Here is a 21,412-nt window from a genome sequence, read left to right as displayed (position 1 = left end):
ATATATATATATAGAATCTTAAAGTATATAATACACAGATGTCGATTTGCACCCCAAAATTTATTCCTCGACTTCATTTATCGCGTCAGGCTTCGTCACCCTTTTCTAATCCTCCCGATCGCGGAAGTAGCTCTCTGAATCTCTCATAGACGAAATTACCCTTCTCCAATGATGGGCGAGTGAGGGGAAAAATAAAGTAGGGAAGAGGAAAAGGGAAGATTCCCCGGGAGGATGAAAAAATATGAGGTGCTCGGTAACTTAACCCCTAGTCTCCCGTCTCTGCGGGGTCTCGCAGACCCCCAGCTTACTAACGTGGGTTTGGCTGGGCGGCATAAGAAAGGCGGCAGTAAAGCTAAAGGGGGGGAAGGTAAAGGAGGTACGGATGCGACGCGATGGTAGGACGTGGTTCTGAACTCGGCCCACGCCAGCGTCGCATGAGTGGAATTACCATTTACATAGCGTTATTATGTTTGCATATAATGTATGTACACATGTTAAATCAATTATTTAGAGAATAGCTTTCTCTCTCTCTCTCTCTCTCTCTCTCTCTCTCTCTCTCTCTCTCTCTCTCTTCCTTTCCCCCCCTCCCGATATTGCGGGAAACCAAGTGGTCCTCGAGAGAACGATAGAGAAGAGAGGAGGAGGAGGAGAGGGAGAAAGAGAGATAGTGAGGGGGAATTAGATTATTCAATATAGAATCTCTTCTTTCTTCGTTTCCTATCTTTCAACTTCCTTTCCCTCTCCTGCCAGCAGCACTCTTTGCATATGGATCTTGAATTTCAATTGTGCTTTTCAAGTTACATCCCCCTATTCTTTTGTTTCCACCTCGGCACTTCCCAAACCCATCCTCTTATCTATCTCTCTTCCCAATAGTCTCTCTCTCTCTCTCTCTCTCTCTCTCTCCTCGAGTTCTCTTTCTTCTTCTTCGTTTTCTCGTTTCTTGATGTTTTAGCATAAAAAAAGAGAAGAAGAAAGAGAGAAGCACTTATTAATATTTAAAGATGGGATCTTCTAAAAATTCATGCGAACATACGTGTGACAGAAAAACGATCTCATAAAAGCAATTACATAAATCCAGATAAAAGATACGAAAGAAATGCGGCAGAGAAGAAACCATTAGATGAATAATATATGAAAAATAATCAAGTAAAAAGAAGTAAACAAAAAAATTGACAAAAATGAATTACAATGCGACAATATTAAATGACTAAATTTCTCATATTTTAGCTTCCTGAATGTAAATTAGCTACGTATCACCATAAATAAGAACAAGAACGTAAATGATTAGCAAACGAAAAAGAAATAATGAAAATCAGAAACCAAGCTGTATCAATCATTTATGTTGGGATAAGGCCAATTCACCGAAATATTTATTTGTTTCCACATCGTAGTCCAACCAACCAAATCCAAATAAATAAGAACCATCTCCCTTTCCTCCATCATCTTTTATCCGTTCATAAATTTTCCCGGTAGATATTAACGGTGGATGATACGTGCAGCCGCGACGATGCAGCCTTCGTAGTGTAAAGCGGGCTTTAATTTATCTTACGACCCCCGTGCCGCGGCGCGTGCATGTGCCCATGAGAGAACGCGAGAGAGAGAGAGAGAGAGAGAGAGAGAGAGAGAGAGAGAAAGATAAAGAGCAGTTTCTGTATTAGCATGTAAATCACATCGTGTGAGGCTTTTTGGAATAGAAACCTTCCGTCCCAAACGCGACAGTGATAATCGAATTCTCTAATCTAAAACAACGAGAAGACGTGTTTGGCGACCGTGTGACTATGAGAGCTCGTCTCTCCCTTTTGCTTGATTCATTATTCCGTTCAATACACCTTGGCCTCTCTGCCAAACTCCTTTCTCTTTTCTTTTTTTTTCTCGCGGACTTAAGTTGCGTATTACTATGTAAATTGCTATCAGACCGCGATAATCAAATTAATCGTCCCAAATGATTGTCGGACAAAGTGAACCGTCCGATCGATCTGATTCCTTCAATCTCTTTGTCTTTCTCACTCTCTCTAGGTTTACATCATCAGGGAAGAAAAATAAATGGGCTTGACAACATGCTTTAGCCCGATTTCGCATCGTTCTTGATCATTTCTCATCGAATGCCAGAGTGATTCGGTTTCTTTCGTGTTTGCGCCGCGCACTGGTCCGGTTTTTCAAATTGCTGAATCTCACATCACTATGTAAATTAACGCATGATCTCTAACGAGGAGGCATCCCTATACCGCGATAATTAAATTAATCGATCTAAATGTACCGAAAAACCGTTTCCCTGTCCTAAGGAGGACCGAAAGAGGGAAAAGAATCGAACCGGACCGACTTCAATTCGGCCGATTATATTTCTCGTTATTCTTTTTAATTGGCTCAGCGCGATCTCACCGGTACGATCGGCAAAAAAAAAAAAGAGGATAAATATCTCGTTAGAATCGGGCGGGCTATATCGCGTCCCGTTCCTCTCGCCTACGCTTTATTATTTTTCTACTGCATCGTCGATTCGCCGAAGCGATCAACGAAAATCATCGGAAAATTGCCGCTGCCCGATGCCGCGTCGCGACGCTCTGCTTTTATCCGAGATTTATGCGGGTCAGTAATCCCGCATACCAATAATCCCCACATGCGAACGAGACGCGATCGGCACATATATATCCGGCTTAATCAACAACGCCGAGAAGAGGGGGAGGGGGGAGGGGGGGAATAATTCTCGATCGTCACAATTGTCGCCATAGACGAGAAATATTCCAAATATATATATAAGATCGAAGGACCATGAAAGGGCGGGGAAAACGTGAGACACCTCGTATATTTTCCTCATTCCGCGATTTGTCGGCCACCTGTCCGATCGGCAGTTTATACGGCTCGGTAATTTTCACATACCGAGAATATTAGATACACGTTGAAGCGTTCCTGCGGCTGCTACCACATGCGCACAAGTATTTACATGTGTATCTGTGTGTATACATGGTTGGTGCCCGATCGCGATGTGCCACGATTTTGCATGTGTCTTGTACACGTAAGTGCACAAGCGTTTCTCTCCTTTGCTTGGTATACACGCTGCGAGCACGATTTATCGAGAGAGAGAGAGAGAGAGAGAGAGAGAGAGAGAGAGAGACAAGGAGATCAGTTAATGCGTGCCAAGAATCTATTACCAAGCTCCCAATATTATAATTATTCTATTAACGATTCACATTATGCTTCTTTTTATGGACGAGTAATGGCGAATATAATTATTTTTTCTGCTTTTTCCTTTCGTCTCTTTTTGTTCTCGTTCCTTATGCTACTGATTCTTCCGCGACTTGATATAAAGCCTTCCATAAAAGTGTCTTTGTCGGAGAACATATCCTTGGAATTCGGATGACGAATCGAGTTTCAGTCTACAAACATGTTCGATTAATCGTACGATGTGTTCTCCAGAAGGTAGTACTTGTTTTATAAATTATTTTAGCATGTCACTGATAATGAATATAATCAAGAACTTGGAAATGGGAAACAGATAAAAATCAAGATTATCAACTTTGATACATCCAATCGCAAAAAGCTACTTAATTGCATGCAACAAAAAGTCTCATGTAATAAATAATGCAACGCTATGTCGTGATTTTTACTAATATATAGCGGTATGGAATTTTATTAACAATTAACCTTCAAAATAAGTGGATTCGAATGGACGAAGACACTGGCGATTCGTAGAAATAATTATAAAATAGAATCGCGGGATTCGATTGAGTCACGGCGATGACCATTCACGCAGATATAATTTCCTTTAAAAAAAAAAAAAAAAAAAAAAAACGCGATATTGATCAGGAAAGACTGGTCGGTTCGTTCGAGGAGTCGTTAATCAGCACGATGAGGGCGATGAGAGGGTTCATTAGCAAAACGTTCGTTCTCGCGGTCGAAGGAGATATTTGCGGTTTCTCCTTCCTTTCGCTCTCTTTCTTTCTCTTTTTCTCTCTTTCTTTCAGCCGGTCGACGTTCCCAGGAATCTTTCAATTCTCGCTTATAGGGTGGGGTATATCCTCGCATGCGTTGTTAAAACCGAGATTTTATGACACGATCTTAAATAACGAGGAACCTGAGTCAGCGCTGCGCATAAGTTATCTCGTTTCGTTTCTCTCTCGAATCATCACCGGTCGAGTTCCATCAACGGTGACCTCGGTGGTCCACGTAATGGAAACGGCGAATGATCTTGTCAAAGTACATCCAAATCTCGGATCATCCAAAGTATCTTGATGTTTGATAGTCGATGATATCGTTGACGCAGTTATTACAGAGTTTCTTGTAATGCACCCTCGAATAAATAAACGAGACAATAAACGTTTCGGAACTTAGTACGGTAATCCAAAAGTTTACAGAAAGTATCGATACGATAATGACGCGTTTTATATGACACTACATGAGCGCAGAGAGTTATTTCTCGAGCTAAAGTTTTAACGCATTAAGATCAATGTAACAGTCGGATTAGCGAAATTTGAAACATGGCCATGTTAAAATCTCGAAACCTCGATGTTTTCTCGTACATTCGCGCTCGTTAAATTCATAACGTTTATTACCATATGCGACATTAAATGCTTCGTATTAAAAGCGAGTTCACGAATGCAACCGGCTCGCCACCTAAACAGAGCAACTATTACGCAGTCTTAGAAATGCACTTACGCGCACCTGATTGTGTTCCGCACGAATACGACGCCAAACTCGTTTCGATACACGTGAGACCTTCGTGCCTGATCCGGCCGTTCCGCTTATTCGCTGAACCCGAACCTTATAACGTTTTCGAGTGCAGCATAGTTGAACCCAACCCAGGTCGAATTAATGACGTCATATGCTCTATTTTGATTTTTGATTGAACGAGATCATGGTACTTTCGAATTAACCTGAGTTAGATTCAAACTTACTGTACTCGAAAACGCTATAGTTTTCTATAGATTAGTTAGTTGCAGTATATCACGTTAATGCCATTCAATGTGTCGCCCTCGACAGTAGAGTTTTCATCTCGATTAAGAATTATTCTCTTTTTTTGATGTACGGAAGAGGAAATATCATTCTATGCATCGCGACACAAGTCAAGGCTTATCTTGGGTTGGGTCTCTAAGAGACCCAACTTGGAAAACGTGAATGAATTATTTAGAATGTCAACTTGTTCATTTGACGCATATAACTGACTACAGTCTCAAGAAATGTCTCACTACAGTCTGACGATACTCGCTACAGTCTTCCTTACTCTAGTCGTACATGTTCAAGTATTGTTCGCTTTGAAACAAAACGTACTTACTGTACTAGATATCTTATTTACAATATCATTATAACGGTGCTGGTTGTGTTCGAAAGGAGCAAGAAACATATATTCAAAAGGATAGACATAGTCGCGAGAAGAGATGGAGGATCCAACAGCGGTGAGAAATCACTCGTTTCTTTTTTCCAACTCTTCCTTTTTTCGCAGGTGCGACGGCTGCGGCAACGGCTGCTGCTACTGCTTCTGCTGCTGCTAGATGACGGAGGGAAGTCACAAATTTTTTCATTAATATGCAGTGAGACACTCCTAACTCCCTGCTGCTCGGAAAAGGTAATGTAGTAGCGGAGGCAAAAAGGGAGAAAATATCCGGAGCTCGCGCGGTATACTGTGCCAATTCGCGTGTGTGTGTGTGTGTGTGTGTGTGTGTGTGTGTGTGTGTGTGTGTGTGTGTGTGTAAATGAGGCGTGTTCGCACGCGCGCATAGGTGTAAGAGAGAAATAATGGTCTGCTAGGAAATGTAACTAGCTAACGCTCATGCTCTCGCCTCGTCGCGACGCCTCGAGAGACTTTATGAGGATGAAGAAGGGTAGAGAGACGCAACGAAGAAGAAACGAAAACGCGCTGTTAGACGGCGGCACATGCGGGAGGTGGTAAAAACAGAGGATGAAATATCTATATAAAATACCGGGCGCATCGGGCATATATACATCGATATACACCACTTTCCCGAAGCAATTCGTCTCGTTCGATCCTCGCATATTGTCTACCTAACAAATTGCAAACCTGCCTTTCTCACGTTTCGTAATAAAATTATTGAAAATATGAGTTTCACGAGATCAGTTTATTCTCGCAGGGATAACGTGAAAGAACAATATTGAAGCTGTCTAACTAATAATCAATCAATTTGAGAACATTTACATATTATGAATAAATTAAAGATTATAAGTTATTTATTTAATTTTTAATTAATCCTTAAATTTTTTTTTAATTTTCCATTCTTTTGAATTCTTCTTTAGTTGCTTACGTGGACAGTTTGATAAGTCAATGACCTTTTTAAAAGGAAGAGGACTGTATTAAAAAATAAGAGATAGAATTTTTATTTAAAAAAAAAAGGTAAAAAGAATTGACTTATCAAACTGTCCACGTATAAATTAAATTTGCAATTTACAGCACATATTTTATTCTTCTGCAACGTTATATCGCGAGTGCATATTAACGAGGCATTTAGCAATCAATTATGAACAAATTTAAATGTTGAAGCTGAAGAATCAAGCTTGACACTCCTGGCCTACAGCATCGAAGCTCTCGAGCTCACGGAAATTATACCGGTTTGAATACTTGCTCCTCTGAAATGGGGAAACACACGTAACACACGGGGTTAACGCAAATCGTTCGTCGTTGGCGTACTTCAAGCCCCGCTATTCGAAGCGTTTTACTGGGCGGCATGCCTAACTTCTCTATATATCTCTATACCTGTCTCTTCCTCTTCTTAACTGACGTCTTTCCTTCTTCTCTCTTTTCTTTCATCTCACTTGTGAGATTTTTCTCCGTGATTAAAATTTATGTTCAGTCGTGTACCCGGTGCGTGCATATCGCGTTTCGTCTCGCGCAATGCTCGTTTTGCATCAAGTTGCGCATACATTTAAAACGCGTTTACACATGCATACATTATAAACATGCGCACACGCACACGCGCGCGCGCGCGCGCGTAGAAAGATATACACATATATGTATCACGTATAGCGCCTCTCTTATTCTCGCACACGTTTTTCCCGCTTCACCCTGAGTTTGACAAGTTTATTTGTCTCTGCGGCGCGATCGAGCTGCATCTCGCCGTCATCGTCGTTGGAAAATCTACGAAGAGGAAACGCGCGACAAAGGGACCACCGATGACGGTTTCCTTTCAACGGAAGCGAAATTGCGGTGGTCCAGCTGCGGAAAGCTCGACCCAGTGTATTTATAGGAGTAAGATTGGCATTAAAAGGGGGAGGGCGACGAGAACGAGAGAGGCGCGGTTTCGTCCAATCATCTGACGAAACAAAAACCGTCGGGATGAAAAAATACTGATTTTTATTCTGGCAGGTTGTACTGGATCGTCCCTTTGTGGCCTGTGCCACAGCTTGGGCCACCGAGAGCAGATATTGCACGTCGCCAATGATATTGAATATTTAAATCGCATTGATATTTCACAAGAGAGAGAGAGAGAGAGAGAGAGAGAGAGAGAGAGAGAGAGAGAGACAGAGGAAAGAGTATACGACAGCGTCGAGTTAAAAATATGAAGTTTTTTTCGGCCGCCACAGAGCCGATTTGGAAGATCGACCGACAGTGTGATCGAACGCGTACGCTCTGTCTATCTATGGATATCGATCAAATCAATTTTCCAATGATATAAGTGAAACGTCGTATCCACGTTGATAGGTTTTCAATAACGATATTTGATAGCTTGAATATATTAATTTTTCAAGCATCCTATGTTCCTTTCTAATTGATACCTGAAATCGATTCGCGGTAATTTCAGTATCAACTATGGCTGCTACTTTTTCAACTTTGGTTTTTTTTTTAATATATAAAATGCGAAAGTCTTTTTTATTTTTATTGTAGAACTATAAAAAGAATGCTACTGGAAATATCATAAATAATTTTATATTAATGGAATACCGTGCTAACTTCGCAAATTCGCATAATGATGCAAAGAAACGTCGATTCGTAATACGGTCAATTTCGTGATAGATGCATTTTCGTTATGATGCATCTAGAGGGATACCATCGCAGATTCCTCTCTCTTTCTCTCTCTCCCTCTCTCTCTCGCTCTCTTTCCATGTCTTTCTCTCGTTTGAACGACGATACCATAGCGCTGTTCGGTCAATGAGAGTAGCCTACATTCGTCGTGTGATCTTTTCCTCGCGCATGGGCAACGCACACAAGGGAGGGCGAAAGGGGGGGAGGACCGGAACCATAAGCCCTCGCTTCCACCTTCACGTACACATGTATACGAAGAGAGCCAGGCACCATCCTTCCTTCTCTCTCTCTCTCTCTCTCTCTCTCTCTCTCTCTCTCTCTCTCTCCCGTTCTTCTCTTTACTTCTCAGATGATAGAGGACAAGTCCTACTCCATCCTTGTCGGACCGATAGGATGCTGCCAGGCTTTCTTCGTATACAGTCGGGGCCCAGGATCAGAGTAGTAGGTTGTACAGGTATGCATGCGGTGGGTTGGCCGGGGGCATTCCTGCGGCGTTGCCGCGTCTCTTACTCACCGTGCCCTGAAAGAGTGAGAGAGAGAGAGAGAGAGAGAGAGAGAGAGAGAGAGAGGAGAGGTAACAGCCGGGAGAGAAAGAAGGAATGAGAAAGGATGAGAGAAGGAGCCGAAGGAGGAAGGAGTAGAAGCGACGAGCTGGGCTCTCGCACGGCCACGAACGCAGCTCGAACGAGTCTTTCTGCCTTTTCGCGGAGGTAATCGAGTTTGCACGGGAAGAGGACTGCCTCTCTCGCGAGACCCGTTCCTGGCTACCGCCCGTCACCGCCGCTCCTTGCTCTCGATATCCCGATGTCGCTCCTGCACCGGGGAATCGCTAACTTCTTCACTACTGTCAAAGAGGAAAACTCACTCCGTCTCCCTATATTCCTGCAAAACGCATGAGACACTGCGAAAGAACATTGGAAACTTACACGTTATATGATGAGAGATGTAATGAAAAAGATCGCTCATACCGAGATTAGTTAAAATTTAATCAATCTCCTGAGGAGTTCACCAAGAAGAACAGCGTCGAGATAGCGATTAATGTATTTATGGTAAAGGAATCAGCGGAGAAATTAACGAGGAATGAAATGCGGGAGAGAAGAACGGAAAGAAACTTTTTCATCTATCGCAATTTCGATCTCCACTTCTGATTTCGCATCGGTTCTCGGCTAATGTCCGCTAATGTGTAATGAAATCGAATGAAAGTAAGTTTTCGAGTCTTGGAGTTGGAGTTTCGCCGGCTCTCTCGGCGATTGTATCGTCGGCGAGCAAAACGATGGACTCGCGTCTGCAGTAAATGAATTCGGAACACGAGTGGACGGTAGTAACGAACATGATACGTAGCGTTCGTGGGCCTTGCTTCGAGAAAGTAATTGAGTTTCGACTGCCGTATTACAGAACTGGGTTCATCTAAAATCATCGAAAGAACTCGATCGACTGCACGAAAAGGCACGGCTAAACTATATATAATTGAGAGGTTATTAGCAATTTAAGATAACTCTAATTTCATAGTTCATTTCTTATTTCAAGATCTTAAGTAATGTCTTAAGAAGCTAATACAGTTCTCTAATTAGTTCATGACATCTTAAGATTGTACTTAAAGCAGATTTAAATATAAAAATCAATCATAAACTGACTAAATCATACTGACCTAAAAATTTTTGTGAGTCATAAAGTATATACTTCTATTATTTCGTTTAAACGTAGATTTTAAGTGTTTTTAATTTTTAGGAAATGGACAGAGGAAGTGTGCATTCAAGACTTCACACAGTAAGCAGTTTAGCAATTTGGTCTCGCAAAATGTCATGCGTCGATGAAAAATTTTAAGTTCCGATAATTCGCGAGCTCTCGAAGCAAATGATATTCTCGAAGTAACGGTGCTGCGCACATGCTTATAAAGTTCGGGAACTAAGGTAATGATCGCGCAAGTGCGATCGAAGGATAAAGTTCACGAATGTTAACAGCAGCGGTGACGGCGATGGCGAAAGAGAAGAGCAGCGGGAAGCGTAAAGATATCGTGGGGGTAAGGATAACGAGAACCTCGCGTTTCGTGCGAGTCGAGGGAAACGAAGTTAGCCGCCTCCATCGGCAGACACGGTCCACTGGGAACGGATCCTTGGTAAGTTCCATTAAACGCGTTATGTACCGGGAGGGGGAGAAGAACTCCCGAGGAGCAGCCAGAGAAACTTGCCGCGGCTATGTCCGCGGTGACCGCGATCGCGCAGAATGTAATTTAAAGATCTCGAAACTGAAACAACCGAAATTTGCCAAGAACAAGAAATACGCGAATGGAGGGGAGAGGATCTTGATTATTATCTAGTCAAACAGATGGCTACTTACAACCCAAGATATTCTCTAAATTTGAATCAGTGAAATTCAACAATAGAAAAGGAAAGGAAGTTTGTGTAGTATAATTAAAACATCAATATTGGCACATTTCAATACTATATACATTGAATTTATATACTGAAATAAGATTAGCTAGATGAGATTACATTGATTAAATTACATTGATTAACTTCACTATGAATTCACTAATTACCAGTGATATAATTGGGACTAATGTGATTATCCACTGAGTCAGATTTAAAACATATATAAATTGATACAAATTATATTTTATGTAATATAAGAAGAAATTAAATCTTTTTTTCTCCTATAATCATCAAAAATATGTAATAAATATTAGGAGGAAAGAGGGAGAGGACTAATTCAATGTGAGAAGCTTTATTATTCCATTTTCCACTAATTTCTAGTGTTTAAATTCCCCGCCCGTAATCGGAGGGTTTCAACCGCTCGTGTGCATTTTATTTTACATAAATGCTCCAAAACCACACTGTATAAAATAAGGCGGGGCGCCGCGAGTTTGCTGGTCGAGTTCGTGAAGGCGTCTCTACGTCTCGAGCCGCGCTGACCGTCCCCAAAAGCGCGACGAAACGATCCCCTTTTAATCCTTGAACGCTAACTACCGGCACCTCGGATGATCTTGCAATTCGGAAGATTGGTCCGCATTACGAAATTATCGTTATTCCCCACTATGAAAGGAGAGAATGAGAGAGACCGCGGAGAGGGCGAGCCATCGAGATGCCCGAGGCGCCAAGCTTTTTTTCAGTTAAAATATGGAAAACGTTCCGGTTAGCCCGTGTGGATGATCTTCAGAAACGCATAATGGGACTGGAAGGCCAATCTTGGCTCCGTTAAATCACGTTCGCAACGATCGGGACGAGGGCAGTGCACACAGAAGAATCCTTTATCCGAGCAAACAACATCCACCGCCTCGAGACACTGACTTGGTACTCGTAAGAAGGAAAAAAAGGGAGGAGTGAAGAAAAAGAAAATTAAAAATGCGTTACCGTGAATCTCAATGCGAGGAATTATATCGTGATTAAGGACAGAAGAGAAACAAAGAACTTAATTAATGTAAGTGGATCTAAAATTTCTTCCCCTCGATTTCATCTGAATGTACTTAGAATAGAATAAAATGAATTCGAGAGGAATATAAGAATAAGAGGTCGTCAGATTATAAAAGAACAATTTTGATGAAGTACCTAAAGATTTAGCTATCAAAAGAATTATGTAGAACGTTCAAAAACTGGTTGCCAGAATATCAAAAGTTTTTGCAGCATTGCTTGAGATTCCTACGTAATTATTTTGATGATTTCAACGAAATTATTTTCAGATCTGCATCTAATTTCTTTAGATACTTTAGCAAAATCGTTCTTTCATAAAGAATATTAAACACACATAAAAGTTTCGCTAATATAAAAACAATCTCTTCAATCCTTATGCTACAGCGTATATATCAATATTAAAAGAGATGTTAAATAAGACCTAGAGACTTTTCTCTCACGAGACTGCAAAGAGAGGAAAAAAAAAGAAGCAGGAGAATTATATAAAATAACGATCTAATATGAGTTACAGTAGATGAGGAACTCATAGTTGCCACGTGATCGGTCGCTAGGATAGACGTATATAAGTATAGCGGCGCGTACGCAATTAGTGTCGTGGCAATTTGGTCCTTCTCTCTCTCTCTCTCTCTCTCTCTCTCTCTCTCTCTCTCTCTCTCTCTCTCTCTCTCTCTCTCTTCCTTTCGTATTCAGCGTCTCCGTGTAATAAATCACGCAGCCGCCGTGCCGTGCCGCGAAATTACGACCGGAGCGTCAGGAAACGTCGACTTGATGCGAACTAACGTGTCTCTTACGTTCGCTTCTCCCGTTAGTCGAAAGAAGGACCAATGTTTCAGATCAGGACAAAGAAGTGTTTGTGAAGTTAATACGACGTCTTACAAATTTTCAAAAAAACAATAATAGTTCTTTTCGTTTCTTTATTTTATGATTTTAAAAATGCGATTTTTTTTTATCTTGATAAGAAACTCTAGAATTGTGAAATGTGTGCTATTGGAACTGTCATCATTTTTGTATTAATAGAATAGTGCGCAAACTTCATAATCTAAACGAAAGAGATATAAAATGACTATTATTATAGTCGTACTAAGATTTTTTCCGCAATTAATTAATTCATATTAATTTCAGTAATATCACGTTACAATTATTTTTACAACTTTAATTTACTTTAAACAAAGTTGTTATCGCGGATAATTGAGGATACTTTACACCAAATTGTTTCTCCTAACAAAAGGCAACGATCGACGAGATCAAAAAGTATTTTAATTTCCAGATTAAAAGAGGTAGCTTTAGTAGACGCGAAGATAATTAAGTTATCCGCGATTCGAGTTGACGATAAACGATCATCGAAGAACTCCGCCTTCTCGAGACAATCGACGGATCGGTCGATCATGTGGCAACAGCAGTGCGAGCGGTTAACTAACTGCTTTGGATCCTACCTAATCTGATAGCCGATACATCTGGCTAAGTATACATCCGAGAGTGGCAATCGGACGCGATGTATCGCGACCTGAGGTGTCGCTGCAGACTATCATCTCGGCTTGATTAGCTCTACGTAGGTAGGTATAGGCAGAAGAAGATAATGAAGAAGAGAATAGAGAACCGAACGAACACGAATGAGTGGATGGACGAACGAGCGCTTACCTTGTTCCGCCTGGGTCCCTCGCGGGCAGATTAGTAACAGCAGCAACGGCAGAAGGTGGGCAGCGGAAGCAGCAACGGCGGCGCAGGTGGCTAGGAGGCCTGCTACGCCCGCCATATTGAAGGGGGCCATTCTTATCGCCGTGTGGGCCCCACTGCTGCCGCGGTGGACGGCCGCCGGTCCTCTCACGATCCGTGCGAGAGGATGCAGCACACCGGCCAGCGTCGTCACTCTCGCCTCCTCATACCTCCCCTTGCGCTTTGCGTCGCGTCGTCTTGCGCGTCACGGCAGCCACTGATTGCCACCGCCGGATTCCTCCACCCTCTTCGTCGGCACTACCACCTCCGCCTTCCTCACCGGCCACTACTTTCCCTGCCCGCTTATGCTCCAGCTTATCGCTCCGACGGCCGCTTTTATTTACCTTTAGAATTCTTCCAACGAACTGATGACACAGTAATAACAATCACGCGTTCTTCGATATTTCTTGTCTCAAAAAGGAGACTGTGTGATAATGTTATGAATGTATAATATTGCCCAATAGTTTATATCACAGAACTATCGTCTTGCTTCATCCATAGTGCGTAGCTTCTTTTAATAGTAAACGGGGATCGATATTTTTTGTTTGTTTTACATGGTGATACGATGTTTTACGGCTCTACTACTGGATTTTACTGATGGCTGCATCTGAAAGAAATAAAGATAATTCATGTTAATTAAAATATAAAAGTACTATTTTTTCTATTTTTCTATTCTTTTTTATTATTTGTTTTTATTATTTTTCCTTTACTTCCAAGGCCATCGTATATGTAGACAAGCAACATTCATCGTTTCTATCTCATATGAATAAAAAAGCAAAACCAAATTGGTTTGTTTTTTTCTAATAATCTTCTAATGGCACCTTTAAAAGGCTTCATGTCATTTTCGTACTTCTCGTTGAGAAAGATATTGCTTTATCTACGATGTTGCTGATCTATGCAAATATTTTCATTTTTTTTTTAATATATTGATATTGCAAATTAAATAAGGCATTGCAATTCTTAATATCATATATAGAAAATATATGATAATCCGTGTAATAATAAAATGACATTAAATATAGTACTAAATGTTAATGTAATAAAAAAGTCTAAGAAATGAGTCGCACATCATTCCTATCCGCATTGTTCCCCTAAAAATGCTAACCTTTGATTACTTATCTATAAATCCGATTCACATTGATGTTTAAGAAGAAGATATTCATTTCATCTTTGTTATTTATGAAATGTTAAACAATGATACTCACGAGCGTTGTAAGCATAAATCGACCTGCAGCCTAGGTCTGACAAACTGGCGAGAAAAATGTGTCACATATGTATAAGAGAAAGAAAGTAAACCGGATGACATATCTCGAGTTCAAGGTTAACTCACATTTGTGAAGGGTTTCAATGACACCGACCGGAATTCATTATTCTCTAACGGCCAATTATCGTGGAAAAGAAAATAGTGCTAGTAAGGAGAGAGTATAAAAACAGCGAGGGGATAAAAGAAATAGGAAAAGGGACGAAAGCCCCGTACAAAACTTTGGGGTTCATCACGATAGTGGAAGGGTGCCGGGATAAGGCGAGACGGGAGAGCAAGGGGTTCCAGGATCAATACCATGCGTTTATCCATCTCCCTCTCGCTTCCTCCATCTTCGATCTCCGTCCTTCTCTCACGCTCGTAGAGAACGCAACACGATAGGAAGAGAGAAACAGAAAGGGAGGAGAGAGAGAGAGAGAGAGAGAGAGAGAGAGAGAGAGAGGAGAGGGGGCGCGAAGCATCGACCATCCCTTTTCGACTAACTGCGTCGTTTGCTTTCGCTTTGGTAGGCTCTAGGGTCTGGCCGGCGTCTCGCCATTCTTCGACAAAACGAGAGAAACAAGACAGAGGAGGAAAGACAGAGGGTGCCGCGTGCAAGGAAGCGCGGGCGCGAAGATCGAAGTAGGAACGCAATTTTAGAGTGCCGAAATATAAAGGGGTGAAAGAGAGCGAGTGCATGTCAAACAAGTGTATAAAAGAAAGATAGGAAGAAGAAAGAAATGAGGAGGGAGGATGATAAAAGAGAGACAGAACGAGGGAGTTAGAAAGAGAAAGAGAGTGGCAGTAGGTATATACGCTTTAGTTCTTCTAAAGCGGGCAAAGACCTTCTCTCACTTTTTCCCCTTCTCTCCGACTCTAGTCAGGTCAGCCAAGATGCATCCGCAAAATTGCAGACTTCAGTGAAACGTCGCCGCCGCTGTTGTTACTCGGCTCCGCTCAACTCAACTCAGCTTGGTGAACAGCGCCTCCTAGCTCGGCTACCAACCAGCTACTGCAGGTATCACTCGTTTTCTGCAGTTGCCATTGCCCAAGTGATCTTGTCAAAAATTTAAGATGTCCTTCTTCTATCCGAGTATGCCGCTCTTCGAGTCTCCTCCATCGTCCTTTCTATTCCGCTACTTCCAACTTGAAAACGACTTCCTCTTCGAAACGACAGACATTCGTAGTGCTTCTTTTCATTCAGCCTTCTCTTTCATTTTTTTTTATAAGATTCGCTAGAGAATTGCCGAAAACAACGCCTGCTCGTCTCAAGAGAAAGCACGAAAAAAAGAAAGATTGAAAGGCAATGGAAGAGAAAAAAAAAAGGATGTCTGCCATAGGCGAGTACCTTTGAGACGCAGCTATTTTCTATTTTTTTTCTCCTTGTTCGATCCCCGCGCGTCTCGTTACTTTTTCCTTCCTCCAAAAAGTAGACGTAAACACGACGGGGAATTCATTCTGTCTCTCCCGTGGATCGTTCACTAGGTAGGTGGTTGGCCACTTCCTTCAATGAGCGAAGGCCTCTCTTTCTTCTTCTTTGTCTCTCTTCATCTCGCGTCCTCTTTCAGACCAGACCTCTTTCCGTATACTCACTACCCAGGTAGGTATGCCAAATTGCAAATTTCGGGAGGCGGTGGAGTGGCTCGTGAAAATTTTAAGCCTTGCCTCTATGCGATGCTGCGTCTCTTCCAACGAGTTTCACGTCGAGTCGAGTCGCGACACTTGGATCGACGCAAACCCACAAAAAGAGGAAGGTAGAAGAGGGAGAGACACAACCGAGAGTGCGCCTCTGATACATATATATACTATATACAATGCCTCTCTTCGGCTTGCGGGAATATCTTCAAGTGCACTTGCTTTCTTTCAAGGTGAAAACCTCCCTCTCTCCCCTCCAGTTTCGTGACGTCGCGTTCGTGTTCCCCTCATTCGTTACGAACCTTCCGACCACTCTTCGCACCCAACCCTCGCGGAAAACTTTCGCCAATGTAGCTTAGCTTGGACGTTTTTATCCAGATTAAGATGCTTCTCGTCGTTGCTGTTTCACGGAGTTTATTTCGAACAAGTTTGTTATCCGAACGAAAGTCTGTCGGTATCTTCGAAACATGATGAATGGCATTTTGATCGTTACGATGTTACAAGGAAGGTAAAGATATATCACACATAACGGAAGCCTATCACTTAATTCATGCCACTCAATCTTATAGAATTATACGCTTGGTCTAACGGATTTTTTAGATCTAAGACACCGCATTCCAGGAAATTTTTCATTTCGTCAATCATTTTTATATAAAATGTAAATAATAAAAGAAAAAAAATCGGATTTTCAAGACTTGTACGAGAATGATAATTAACGTATCATTATAATTTTATTTTTAATCAATGATAATGGAAATATATATTTTTATTTCCTACGAAAAAAATTCTTTTTATCTCTCCCAGCATTTTTTCGCTATTCAGAGAGAGAGAGAGAGAGAGAGAGAGAGAGAGAGAGAGAGAGAGAGAGCATTAAAATAATCTCGCGTAGAGCCACGTGCGAGTTCTCGCTCATCTTCTTTCTCCTCTTCTTGTTCTTCACCTTTCGGCGACTCGGCAAGCCCTCGCTTTCGCTCTTCTTGTTTCTAGCGTTTCGTCGGACTTTCCTCGCACCACCGCCGGCGCACCCGTGACCGCCCCGGGACAAATTCTATTTCCGGTTGAATTTAAGACCCCCCGGAATACACGGATTTATTTCACCGACGTGCCGCGTGCAGCGGGGAGGGATGAGGAGAGGAGAGGAGAGGAGAGGAGCGGCGCGGTTTTACTCCGGATCCGACGAGACTCGTAAATGTAACAAAGAAAAGATGTATACTTCGGAGACGAGAGAAACAACGCAGACACGAACGCAGGGCGAAGAGTGGAGGAGGCTTGCGAAGGGCGTAGGAGAAAGAGTAGATTCCTCGAAATTATTATACCTTGGACGATCGCCACTCTCAGAGCGATCTGGGCGCTATTATTTTTCCAAAACTACGTCTTCTACCTCGAACCCAATCTCTTCTCTTTTTTTTTTAAATTCTTTTTCTTCCTCTAGCCGACATTTACGATAGTAACGATCGTCCGGTTAACGAGTGACGGATAGACGCAAGAAGCGAGACAACTTCCATTCTTGATAAATGAGAGAACATCGTCGTTAAGGCATCCATCGCGTGATCGGGTCTACTTTTTAGAATCTCCATCCACGATCCTATTCAAGATTTTATTGCGATGTGTTTGTAACGATAAGAATTTCAAAATTCTTTGAGACATTATGTCATCTCTTTTTCTTTTATATCCTTTGAATCTTCCATGTGTTTGTTTCAGTTCTATTATTTGTTTCAGTTTCTTTGATTTATACCGTTTGTATACTTACGTTTAGAATTTCAGTTTACGTTGACGATAAATAAGAAAAAAAAAGATTGAGAAACGTAAAGAAGAATAGAAAAGAAAAGATTTCTTTAACATTACCGGATTTCCCTCTTTTCATAATTAAAACTCATAATACCAGTCTGCCAAGCGCTGCTTGCAATTACCGCGTAATGAACCTTAATCAGTTTTCTTTTGTTACGAAACTATTCCGCCGCGTGTTAAATATGCAAGTGAGGAAAAAAAATGAAAGAATGCGATTTAACTGCTGTTATTCGCTGCAAGCTTGTAAATTTCATTCGTGTTCGCTTTATATAATTAGCCACAGCATTGCACAAATTAAATGCTAAACATAAAGAGCGGCTAGATTTGTAAGAGCGAACGCAAACAAATCCGCGGTATCGATACACAAAACCACGGGAATTTCGCAACTAACCTGGCCGTTTGTGCCAGTGAAAGTGAGCCATACGAGCTCCCGTAATACAGTATCGAGCAAGACCATAGTCCAACTGTGAAATGCGAAATGTGTGTTCAATTCTCATTCATGTTTAATTAAGATTTTGCGCATTGACCACACCACGCGCACCGTCATATTGCTGTCACGTCAATTGGGTTCAGTTACTCGATCGGACATGGCTTGTGTGGAGATTCAGTCGGATCGCTCGGCGTCGATGTGATTGGTAAACCTTACTGGTCCCTTGTACATGCGATATGTGTACTTGTTTAACAGACAAAGTATCCGCCGATCAGATTCAGATCGTTCGACTGCATGAAATAACTGAAATACAAAGAGTATACGCGCGCGTGTTGAAGATTCGCATAATCCATAAATAATCTTCGTGATCGACGCACTAAGAGATTATCTAAACGGAACATCCGTATAAAGGAAATTGACGTTTACGCGCCTGAAATATGAGAAATAAAACTTGCCACATATTTACTAGCATTCCACTGTAATCAATGGCGTTGGCAACGTAGATTATTTTCTGCTTCCTTGTTACTTACAAGGCACACACGGAAGTGTTTTTCTCTGATTTTTATGGGCTTGTAATATGTTAAAATCTATATCAAAAAATAAAGAACACTTTTACATATACCTATAATTTAAATTTATTTGTTGCTCTATTTCTGTCTTATTTTGTTTATTCATTCTATTTACCTACTGTCACCTACAGTTTAGTTTTAGTCGCAATATTAAATTCATAATGTCAAATTTGAGTTATTTTTAATCATTTCTATAGGTCGTCACTACTTCTACTACAATGGAGTTAAAAAATTTAACCCAAGAAAATGTATGACTCAAATTTAGTTTCTTATTTACTAAGTATATTTTAATATGGACATTGTTTCTTTTGAAATTAACCACAGAAATTAATTGTTTTATATTTTGACACATATAGAAGTTAAGAATAACAAAATGTTATCTAATTTGAGGGATTGAGTTACCATTGCTCCTTTAATGTACTAAAATAGTACATGATAAAAACTTCAAATAGTAAAAAAGGCTATTATAAAATTGGAATAAATATATTCAAAGTGTAGAAAAACATTTGCAAGATTTATGTGACACAAATTAATAAAATTGTAAAGAGAGATGTATATTTAAATAATATAAAAATAAGTATTTATAAATAATAGTATAAAGATAGCATCACATTGAGTATAAACTCAACATATAAAAAATCAGAAAACAATTCCGTATGTTTCTTTGCTGCGCACCGATATCTTTCTAACATAAATTCACATATACTTATTGCACCATAATGTATGTAATGTACAAAAAAATGAAGTAATAAAAAGATTTTTTGCAAAAATGTTTTAATTCAAAAAGCTCTTTTTAAAGAAAGCTCGTTTTAAAGAACATAAAAAAGTAACATCAAATTCTTAAGATTAAGAGAATCCAATAAAACTTGAACGAGGGTGTATGAAACTAAAGGATACAATTTCCGAGCGATATATCGTGAAACTTAGAAAGACAAATACTAGTCATTCGAGCGTAACTGAAAGTAACGAGGAAAAACTGGTATGTTTCTTATCGTATGTCGTCCAGCATGCAACTGGACACCTGATGATAAAGCTAATGGCCTCCGTGGAGTTCATCAGCAATCAGTCACGCGATCGTGACCTCCATTCTTCTTCCCGTTTATAGGAAAGAATCTGCTTCGACGGAATCTTTATCGCGTCTTCACCAGGAGGGATAATCGCGGAATAAAGGAAGGTAGAGGAAGAAAGCCGTGTATAAAAGGTAAAGAATCCCGAAGAGACGACAGGAAGACAGAATCTGGACCTGTCGCCCAGGTGATAGCTCTAATCCACGTTTTCTCCGCTTATCCATGACGTCATGACAAACGTTCTGTACGACGTTCACATACGTCAAAATAGTTCGTCCATTAGCGGTCTCGTTCCTCGCAGTCGAGTACCTTCCTCGTTAAAAAAGACAAAAAGAGCGAGAAGAATATGTGTACGGATAAGAAAAGCTGTGCGCTTACGCCTCGTCGTAATTTATATGTCTCTAATCTTGACGATAAGCTCCTCGTCGTTACTGCGTGTCTCCGGATTGCGTTAAAGCATCATGAAGCAATTCTTCGAGAACGCACACACGCTTCCGTATCGATGCGCGCGAGTGCGTGTGCATGATGATATACTTGCGTCTTTTCGAGCAATGGACTCCCATAAGGACGTTCTCGCGTGCCTCGTAATTTTACTCACGGGGAGCCAACAGTTCTATATTTCACGAGAGAACCTCGAACGAAAACTCCGTTGCTTCTTTCGTGGGCGCACATCACATCTAGGGCCATATGGCTTTCGTTTCCCATCTCTCTTCTTCTCTCTCCCTTTCTCATTCTCGCACTGTCCCTTTGTTGGAATATCTCGCCCTCCCTCCCCTCCCTCTCTCTTCTCATCCAAGTTCTCTCACCGTTGGATTGTCTCTTTCCGCTATATTTAGTTTTATGCTTAACTCAACGCGAAATGTAGTTCATCATTCCCGAAAGGTATTATACAAACTGCGTTTTTTTTTTACAAACTAAAGAGAAATTTCTCTATGATATATGTTTGACAAAGATAAATAGATAAATATATGGGGATAGTGGAACTTGTCTTTTATTTTTCAGCATGCGCATAAAATTTTAATTAATTTTTATCGCGTTTAAAAGAGTCTTTCGAGACACGGGCTCTCATCATGTCCGCTACTTTTTAATAATTAGAAGCATTAATACTCCAAGTTAAATTACAACTGACTACAAACGAAGACGGGGATGAGGGGGTGGAGCTCGTATCTTCGTCGTCGTCGTCGGCGAAACGACGCGTACTTACTTTATCCAATAAATAACAGGCGCGGAAGGCGAAGTTCTCGACTGGAAAGTTTGAAGCTTCTCACGGGCTAAAACGCTTTTGTCAGTCGCCGTCTCGTCGCCGAGGCGAGTTCTCTCCCTCGGAACGAAATTATTCCTCAAAGGACTACATCTCTGTTTTGTATCTCGAGGTATTATCTCTCAGATCTCCTTCTCCCTCGTCTGGTTGAGGATGTACGCGAATCCCAGAAATTATCGCTTCCTACTCGAAGGCGACACAATTTGCCGTTTCGCTTCTCCTCGTTTTCTTTTGTCCGGGTGATCTACTGAGAAACGAAGAAGGAAAAACGAAGAAAAGGGATCGCTACGAAAAAAAAACCGTGTGTCCTCCCGCGTACGATTCCAGCGCACACTT

The 21,412-nt window shown here is 41.2% G+C and overlaps 1 protein-coding gene across 6 annotated transcripts in view; it reads right to left on the bottom strand.

Moving 5' to 3' along the window:
- Window positions 1-21,412, bottom strand: part of LOC108686224 (ephrin type-A receptor 4) — a 102,449-nt gene that overhangs the window by 50,123 nt on the left and 30,914 nt on the right. For all 6 annotated transcript variants that reach the window (XM_018191399.1, XM_018191395.1, XM_018191398.1 and 3 more), the window contains exon 2: window positions 13,012-13,693. In XM_018191399.1, coding sequence (XP_018046888.1) covers window positions 13,012-13,141 — 130 coding nt within the window. In that variant the 5' untranslated portion in view covers window positions 13,142-13,693. The remainder of the gene's footprint in view (window positions 1-13,011; window positions 13,694-21,412) is intronic.

Source organism: Atta colombica, unplaced genomic scaffold (assembly GCF_001594045.1).
Source record: "Atta colombica isolate Treedump-2 unplaced genomic scaffold, Acol1.0 scaffold166, whole genome shotgun sequence".
NCBI lineage: Eukaryota > Metazoa > Arthropoda > Insecta > Hymenoptera > Formicidae > Atta > Atta colombica.
This window is presented reverse-complemented; position numbering and strand designations above follow the sequence as displayed.